At 40.8% G+C, this 10,265-nt stretch overlaps 1 protein-coding gene across 1 annotated transcript in view; it reads right to left on the reverse strand.

The window, feature by feature from the left end:
• The window catches only part of SGPL1 (sphingosine-1-phosphate lyase 1), a 55,846-nt gene that overhangs the window by 45,074 nt on the left and 507 nt on the right, over positions 1-10,265 (reverse strand). The window contains exon 2 of the mRNA XM_079899609.1: positions 9,709-9,770. Coding sequence (XP_079755735.1) covers positions 9,709-9,735 — 27 coding nt within the window. The 5' untranslated portion in view covers positions 9,736-9,770. The remainder of the gene's footprint in view (positions 1-9,708; positions 9,771-10,265) is intronic.

Genomic DNA, 10,265 nt, shown 5'->3' on the forward strand with positions numbered 1-10,265 from the left:
GCTCAACAAGGAGCAAGTCCACCATGGCATTCTCATATTTGTCCTCAATTCCTCCCCATCAGAATTTGAAACAATTATCAATTTCCCTCAACTGTCTCAAAGACTCAGCACCATTAAGACTGGAACTCAAGGCAGGATTAATGTATTCCTTTTTAGCCTCATCTACCAAAATGCAGTTCAAAGGAGTGAACTCAAATGCCTCTCAGGAAAAGTCTCCAAAAAGAAGGTCTTCCCACTACTGAGCACAAGGCGTAAATATACCACAACTACTTAGGTTCCAAAGAGTTCCAAAGGATTATGTTTTCAGCCTTGGAATTAACTGCTACAAATGGTGTTTTACAAATCTAAACTCTGCTCTTAACAGAGCCCTTTTAATACTCAAAAAGAACCAAGGTTTTTTTTTCCATCAAATGGTTATTAATAGTTATAGACTAGGTAAACGAGAATGCAAAGAAAAGGGCATTTCACATTTTAGAAGTACCTACACTACTTCAGGAAAGAGTTCTTAAAGCTCCCTCCACTGTGCAGGTAACAAAATGTTAAAACTTGTTGCCCAAAGCTAAATCCAAAAGTTATATACTAAGGAAACCCTATAGGAGTATAAACTGGTACAACCACTTTAGAAACCTGTTTGGCAGTATATCTCATGACCCAACAATTGTATTTACGTTTACTAAAAGACATGTTCAAGAATGTAGCAATGTCATTCATAACAGCCAAAAACTAGAAACATAAATGTTCATCAACTACAGAATGAATAAATTTTGATATTTTATACACCATAAAACTACACAGCAATAATTCTTAAAAATATTGCTACATCAGACCATGTCTGAAACTCACAGATACAATCAACATTCAGAACAAAAGACATTCACAAAAGAAAATATATTGTATGCTTCCATTTATATAAAACTGAAAAATAAGCAAAACTACAGTGAGAAGAATGACAGCCTTTGGTGGGTATCAACTGGGAGGGATATGAGGAGCTTTCTGGGATGCTGGACATTTTTCACATCTTGATCTGGGCAGTGAGTACGTGTATCCATATACAAATATTCATTGGCCTGTACCATTAAGATTTGTGCCCTTTACTGTACACAAATTATCCCTCCAAAAAGAAAATTCCACACTTTTTTTTTTAAATTTAAAAGTGCTTTGTTCACTTCGTAGGATAACAGGACATGTAAATAACAATGTGCCAGGAGAACAGGCTAGGACGAGTGCTCTGCGGTTTCTGCCTATACAACAGGCAAGTCATTCATTCATCAAACACTTATAGTTTGCCTATCTCATGACAAAAAGCTCATATAGCTATGTTATATTAAGTCAAAAAGCATTATTAGATAAAAATCACAACTCACTAGATAAGATGTAACAATTTTAGATCTGGATGCACCTAGTAATAAAATATCAAGTTATGTACAATAAAATCTAATAGAACTACAAGAAGAAATAATGGAAACAGTCCAAATATCCATCATCAGTGGAATGGCTAAATAAATTGTAGTAATCATATAATGAAATGCTATATAACAATGAAAATGAATGAACTAAACTATAAACTACATGCAACAACATGGATGAATCTCGCAAATACTGGGCAATATAGGAAAATCACCAAAAATACATATAAATCGTTCACTGCAATCCCTATCAAATTACCAATGGTATATTTTTCACAGAACTAGGACAAAAAATTTTAAATTTGTATGGAAACACAAAAGACCCCAAATATCCAAAACAACCTTGAGAAAGAAGAATGGAGCTGGAGGAATCACACTCCCTGACTTCAGACTATACTACAAAGCTACAGTAATCAAAACAGTATGGTGCCGGCACAAAAACAGACATACAGATCAATGGAACAGGATAGAAAGCCCAGAAATAAACCCACACACTTATGGTCAATCTACAACAAAGTAGGGAAGAATATACAACGGAGAAAAAAATAGTCTCTTCAACACATGATGCTGGGAAAACTGGACAGCCACATGTAAAAAATTGAGATTAGAACATTCTTTAACACCATATATAAAAACAAACTCTAAAAGGATTAAAGACCTAAATGTAAGACCGGATACTATAAAACTCCTAGAGGAAAACATAGGCAGAACACTTTCTGACATAAATCGCAGCATTATTTTTTTTGGACCTCTCTCCTAGAGAAATGGAAATAAAAACAAAAATAAACAAATGGGACCTAATTAAACTTAAAAGCTTTTGCACAGCAAAGGAAACATAAAATGAAAAGACAGCCTATGGACTGGGAGAAAATATCTGCAAACAATGCTACCGACAAGGGATTAATTTCCAAAATACACAAACAGCTCATGCAGCTTAATATCAGAGAAAGAACCAACCCAATTAAAAAATGGCAGAAGACCTAAACAGACATTTCTCCAAAAAAGACACACAGATGGCCAACAGACACATGAAAAGATGCTCAATATCACTAATTATTAAAGAGATGAAAATCAAAACTACAATGAGGTATCAGCTCTCACCAGTCAGAATGGCCATCATTAAAAAGTCTACAAATAGGGGCTTCCCTGGTGGCATAGTGGTTGAGAGTCCGCCTGCCAATGCAGGGGACACGGGTTCGTGCCCCGGTCCGGGAAGATCCCACATGCCGCTGAGTGGCTGGGCCCGTGAGCCACGGCCGCTGAGCCTGTGCGTCCGGAGCCTGTGCTCCGCAGCGGGAGAGGCCACAACAGTGAGAGGCCCATGTACAGCAAAAGAAAAAAAAAGGTCTACAAATAATAAACGCTGGAGAGAGTGTAGAGAAAAGGGAACCCTCCTACACTACTGGTGGGAATGTAAACTGGTGCAGCCACTATGGAGAAGAGTATAGAAGTTCCTTAAAAAACTAAAAATAGAGTTACCATATGATCCTGCCATCCCACTTCTGGGCATACATCCCTAGAAAATTCTAATTCAAAAAGATACATGCACCCCAATGTTCACAGCAGCACTATTTACAACAGCCAAGACATGGAAGCAACCTAGCTATCCAGCAACAGATGAATGGATAAAGAAGATGTGGTACATATATACAATGGAATACTACTCAACCATAAAAAAGAACGCAATAATGCCATTTGCAGCAACATGGAGGCACCCAGAGATGATCACATTAAGTGAAGTAAGGAAAAGACAAATATCATATGAAATCACTTATAAGTGGAATCTAAAAAAATCATACAAATGAACTTATCTACAAAACAGAAATAGACTCACAGACATAGAGAACAAACTAACAGTTACCAAAGGGGATAGTGGAGGGGCAGGAGGGGGGATAAATTTGGAGTTTGGGATTAACATATACACACTACTATATATAAAATAAACAACAAGGCCCTACTATATAGCACTATATTTATTATCTTGTAATAACCGATAATGGACAAGAATCTGAAAAAGAATATAGATAGACACATATATATCTATATATATAACCAAATCACTTTGCTCTACACCAGAAACAAACACAACATTGTAAATTAACTATACTTCAACTTTTTTTAAAGGTTAAAAAAATACATATAAATCCATTTGTATCAAGTTGAAAACAAACAAAATTAAAATTCAGGATGTAGAACTAGGTGGTAACACAATTTTTTTTCTTAAACAGCAAGGGAATAACTATCCCCAAAATCAGGATAGTAGAGTGATATCAGTAGAGAAGAGGGAAGGAGATGTAACCAGGGTGGGGCACATGGGGTTGGTGGTGAACGCTCTATTTCTTAACCTGGGTGGTAGATATATTATTGTTTTCTTCATTGTTATTCTTTAAAATGAGGATATGTGCTTTATACACTCTTCTGTATGTACAATAAATTAAGAATGCAGGCAAGCTCTTTTCCTTCCCATTTCCTCTTCCCGCTGAATGAAACGTGAACCTGACAGCTCAAGCTCAAAGCAGTTATCCTGACCTGGAGAGGATGCACTGAGCAGTGGAACCTCCTCAAAGACCTAGGAACGGCAGTATCAGCACCAACTGTTGACTCTGGATTTCTCTTACTTTAGAAAAATTTATTTCTACTTTTTAGAAATCTCTATTTCTGTAGATTTTTCTCTTATATTCAGCCAAACCTAATCCTGATACATTCAGTGATTTGGACAAATAAAAACTTTCTAACATTTAAAGCTGTCCAACAATGGAAAGGACTCCCTGAGAAACTATACCGCGCCCACTCCTGGCCAGGCATTGTGGAAGGAATTCCCACATGGGAAGGGAAGTGGCACTGCAAGATTTCTAAAGGCCCTTCTGGCAATTAAGATTCTAAGGCTACTACGGGAACAAACTAGCTCTGAAGCTGTGGCAACTCTGCCTCTGAACCTATCCTTCTGTTATCAGCAAGAACATTCCTTTTCTATAACGTTCTATGACTTACATTCTTCAAGACTGCTCCAACACTATCTTCTCACTTGTACATTTCAAAACTAACTTGACCTTGACTTCAGTATACTCCTCTACCGAACCTTCCTCAACTCTGTTATGTGCTTCATGGGGCTGTCCTATAAATTAAATCACCCAGGTTCCTGTAACCTCTGGTTTCCAGTTGGGTTTGACCAATGAAAAGCTCCAGTAGACCATAGGGTGGGAAAAGAAAACATGTGAGGTGTTTATTCCCCTTGATTCCCTTGCTGCTAGGCCACTGGTTGGAAGTGGTTGCATTCCCAGAGGTTACCTTCTCTTTCCGCTAAGCTCTCTCAAGTTCCAGAAATTACTCCCTCTCTTGCTCCGTCAGGCCTAAGGGCGCTAATTGCTCTTAGCCCTGAAGTGTTTCACCAACCCCTGTTGGTGTTCCTTAACTCTGGGCAATCACACTGCTGGAGTGCACCAGGAGATAACTGACAGACCCAACAAACTACTTTCAGCCTGCACTGTTCCGTCATCCCTGATGGCTCCCATCTCCCCTTACCCCATAGCATTGTTTTTCTCTCAGTAATTGCATTCTGTATGCTTCCACATATGGACTGATTCACTACAAATCAGTTCCCTATGGAAAAGTCTTAATCCCAGGCTGATTCCCATTTCTGCCACCAATGCGTACAAACTACATGTAATACTAGATTGGGCAATGCCTAATTAAGAGGTAAATGTTACTAAAAATTCCTCACACACAGACTGCAAAGCCAAGCCAAAGACTGGGATTTGGGGTTTATCTATTTATAACTTTCCTTTCCTTTAGACCAAAAGCTGGAGAAATTATCATACTTGTTATTATATTTTGCTTTACTTACAAGAATGGAACAAGGCCAAAAACAGTGCTCATCCTACAATGGCCACTCAAATTGTCAACAAAAATTGAAATGTCCTACCAGTTCCAATGAATCCTCCCTTTCTTACAGACAAGCCTACAAGTAAGACACCAGATTCAAATAATAGAAATGAGCTTTTAGTGTCAATCTTTCAGTTTATTGGTTAAATCCCATTTGAGAGTCATAAAGAAAGCATCCCTGAAAAAGATTGAAGGGTCAAAGATAAAGCTCTAATATGTGGAAAGATGTGATTTTTGCACCTGAAAAACAAAACTGAGACAGGCTTACCGTTTCCAAATCAACAGTGCTGCAGAAATGTTGCAAAAGACAGCACTTCTTAGGACTTCTACTGTGCTTCAGAATATCATGCTGCACACTCTCCAATGTATATTCCAAAGTAGCAGAGCTTGATCCATGGGCAAAACAACCCAAGTATCACTGTAACAGACCCATTAAACTCTAAGAAAAGACCTACTGCCCCATCCACATGAATGCCAGGGCTGCACAGATACTGTTACTTATGTTAAGGAACCTAGAGCAGGGTTTCTCAACCTGGGCGCTTCTGACATTTCGGGCCAGGTAATTCTAGGTTGTGAGGGACTACACTGCAGAGTAGGGCAATCAGTTGCATCTCTGACCTCTAGCACTCCTCCAGTATGACAATCAAAAGTATCTCTACACATTGCCAAACGTCCGGGGAATGGGGGTTGGGGCAAAAACTGCCCCTGGCTGAGAACCTCGACCCTAGATCAACTTTTATCACTCACACCCCACCCAGCACTACCACAGTGCATACGGTAACTCTGAGTCATCCATCTGGATAGTCTACGGGAGTAGACTTAGCTTCATAAAGTACCTTTTTTTTTGTTAAAGCTAGGAGTATTTGGCAACTCGCAAAGCGATACAGACCCCTAGCACTAGGAAGGAGGAGAAGATGATGAAAAGAATGGTTGCTAAAGTGGAGAAAGACTGCTAAAAAATTTCCAGACTTGAATTCCCTCTGAAAGCATCACAATTCTCAGATGAATGAATACACTCACTCACTTTATTTTTTTTTTTTTTTTTTTTTTTTTTTTTGGCAGTATGCAGGCCTCTCACTGTTGTGGCCTCTTCCCTTGCGGAGCACAGGCTCCGGATGTACAGGCTCAGCAGCCATGGCTCATGGGCCCAGCCGCTCTGCGGCATGTGGGATCTTCCCGGACCGGGGCACGATCCCGTGTCCCCTGCATAGGCAGGCGGACTCTCAACCACTGCGCCACCAGGGAAGCCCCACTCACTCACTTTATTCTCTCTGTTACGTGGAAATATCACAGTCCGTGGCATAAATGAACAAATGGAAATAGGCAGGCAAAACCCTTTAATCAAATGAGGACAAAGCACTGAGGGCTGACAGCCCAAGAACCTTTGTCTGGAATCCAAAGTTTGTCATATATGGACTCCAGTCCATCTTCAAGTTTTATTGCCATAGCATACTGTCCACAAAAGCGGCTTTCTACCCTATCAGACCCAACGTCCCCTTCTGTAACAAATATTTTGTAATGCTCTTTATTCTGAAATGAAATTCAAAGATTATAACATTATACCCATAGACATAACTTTTAAAATTTCAATATAGCGCCCCAACTGCAATGTAAGGGAAGAAAAACAAGAAGATTTGTATAATAAAACGTATGTTCCGACAAGACGAGACTGCAAGACAAAAGCATCCCCACCACTCTTCCGAAGTGTCCCCTAGAGGGCAGAGCTATCCCACTCCTGCTCCACACAAACCTGCTCTCAGCAGTCACACAGTTCAGCAACCTCCATCCCTTTCGATGAATATGACACAGAGGCAGCATCACAAATAGGTAAGAAAGAGGGCTTTGGGGCTTCCCTGGTGACGCAGTGGTTAAGAATCTGCCTGCTAATGCAGGGGACACGGGTTCGAGCCCTGGTCCGGGAAGATCCCACATGCCACGGAGCAACTAAGCCCGTGTGCCACAACTACTGAGCCTGCGCTCTACAGCCCATGAGCCACAACTACTGAGCCCACGAGCCACAACTACTCAGCCCGTGTGCCACAACTACTGAGGCCCACGCGCCTAGAGCCCGTGCTCTGCAACAAGAGAAGCCACTACAATGAGAAGCCCGCGCACTGCAACGAAGAGTAGCCCCCGCTCGCTGCAACTAGAGAAAGCCCACGCGCAGCAACGAAGACCCAACGCAGCCAAAAAAAAAAAAAAAAAGAGGGCTTTGAAGTCAAACCAGCTGTGGCTAAAACACAGCTCCGCCACTTCACTGCTATGGTACCCTCTAAGCCTAGTTTCTCACCTATAAAAAGAGAATGCCAGCATATTTTTCAGAGTTTTTGGGAATATTAAATGAGCATGTAGAATATCTATTTCTGCACCCAACACATAATATGTGCTCAATAAATGTTAGCTATCAGACCTAAAGTATTATTCCTGAATCCACCTCATATTATGTCTTAGCTTATGCCATCTTACTCTCCCAGGAGAAAGTATGGATGACTGGATATTCATTTAGCAGAGATAGTCTAAAAAGGATTCAGGTACAATATAAGAAAGAAGTTGCATCATATGACTTGTAAGGTTGTTTCTAATTCTGAGATTCTACCATATGCTGCCCTACACTGAAGTTATCTTCTATTAACTGGGGTCCTTTTTTCCCAGTTAGAGGACCAAGAACATGTCTAATGCATCATACTGTACAAAGCAGCTACGGAGAAACACCTTGAACTCAGATCATGACAGTTTAGGGTCCCCCTTGAAAGCCCAGCCCTGGTCATTGGTTCTTTACCATTTAGCACAGGACAGTCAAAGAAAGGAGGACAACTTTTCCAGAGAGAGCACCTCAAGCAACATGTACAGTGTCTTCAGAGAGTGATGATTCAAGGGCCAGCTGTTATCTATATGAATTTATTCCTTACACCAAGGAGCAAAGCAACACCCCTAAACATCTAGATTTTCAAACAAGGAAGTGAAAACTAGTGGTGACAGCTAGAGAAATACTTCAAACTGATTCCAGAGTTAATATTCTGAATAAAAGCACTCACTGCTCAGGCTGTTAAAGGGAGCCCACAGGCCCAAGAAGTAATAAGCACATGGCTGGGCATGCAGTTATATCCTACTGACATACAGGAATCTTAATTTACATACACATACTGCTTCATAAAACAGAAAACAGAAGTTGCCAATTATTGCAAATCATTCTGCAAGGTGCTAACAGTGGTTATTTCTGAGTAGTGGAATTATCAGGGGTTGCTTCCTTTTGCTTATTAATAGTTTCCAATTCTTCTAACACATTGCTCTCGTAATGAGAATTCAAAATTACACAACACAATTTATTATCTACTGACAATCCATGAAATCTGGGGCAAAAAAAACTATTTTAGGTGAACTCTTCATCTGAACCTGTGGATAAACCAAGTATTGATCTATGTCTCTAAAAATCATCTTTGTTCCCCACCTCAAACCAGAACCAATCACAACTTTGTTGCCCTCTTAATCTCTCCTGCAGACCTTACAGGTTTTGACACTACAGGACATCAGCACTGGATATTAAAAAAAACCTCACTATTAGTTTTCACCAATTTCCCAGTGACAGCTACCAACAACCAATTGTAAAGAGAGGGAAAGGAAATGTTTTAAATCAATGTGTTTTTTGCACAAAAAGATATCAGATTCAAAGAAGTAACTTATTCAAAACTAAACGCAGACACTTCTACATCGCTATTTGAAAACCACGGGCTCCTCACAGTAACAAGCCTCTATGAAAAAAATAAAAATCAATAAAGAGCCTCCATGGAATCATGAATGTCCCAAGAATAAAACGTCATTTTGGTAAACACTCATTTGGCAATTGTATTTTCCCTGCTCAGGGAAAAAACAGCACAGAAAGATCTCAAGAGGAGAGGGGAAAAAAACAGCCTTTACCAAAACAGGCATACTCCTCAGCACAGCTGAAGAAAGTAAATTCAAACCAGCTCAATTCAGCAATTAAGCAATTCACCATATACGAAGCACCATGACAGGTGTTTATCATCTCTAAACAAATAAGACAAGATACCTGCCTTCCAGGGAATCAAAACTCTAGTCTGGGAAACAAACACTTATAAACTAATATACGGCAGATCCAGACAAAATTTAATAGAAGTTTGAAAACTGTTCTGGTAGTATAAGAAAGGAGAGATTAAAATCAACTGCAAGAATTTTGAAAATGATTCTTCATATTCATTATATATATATATACACACACATACACTTAAATCAGTCACTTATCCATCTTAATCATTGAACCCAAAATAAAAGGTGGCAGAAACTCTCAGCTACCAAAAGCAAGCATCAGAGGTGAAATCTACACACTCATCCTTCGGACTAAAAATAAAACGTAAACGACAAGTGACTTACAACAAGGAGAATAGATGCAAAAAGGACTCACCAACATCAGAAGGTCCGTACTCGGCATCTTCCTCTTCCAGGCGTCCTTTCAGTGCCTCCCCTCTGCAAAAGGGAATCACGTTTGTTTACTTCTAACGCTTTAAACGCTCCCGTCGGCCCGCCGAGATTCGCCAGAGCTGCAGAGAAAGGGTTCTATCCCTCCTTTAAGAGCTCAGATTTCACTCCTAGCTTTCACACTCCACCCCAGCACCCCAAACCAGCGAATCAGAATCCTGCTGGCACTCTGCTTCCCTCCCACAGCTGCCCAAACGCTTCCAGAGCCACCCTCCCACAAAGCAATCCCCCCAGGTAGCTACCGGGGGAAACGCCCAGCCTGCAGTGGACCAGGGCCTGAAGGCCCGGAGCCCCGCCCATTCAAACTAACCCGGCCAAGGAGCGGACGCTACAGGCAGTCCAGTCCCAGGGTCCAGCCTCCGGTGGACTCCCTTTAGAAACAGGTAGGCCTCGTTCTCGACTTCATCCCTCCCTCCCCACAACCCTCTCCTCGCCTGCGAAGGACCAGCAAACCTGCCCACCCCAAGACCACTCCTACCCCGC

This window comes from Stenella coeruleoalba (assembly GCF_951394435.1).
Source record: "Stenella coeruleoalba genome assembly, chromosome: 16".
In the NCBI taxonomy this organism is placed as follows: domain Eukaryota; kingdom Metazoa; phylum Chordata; class Mammalia; order Artiodactyla; family Delphinidae; genus Stenella; species Stenella coeruleoalba.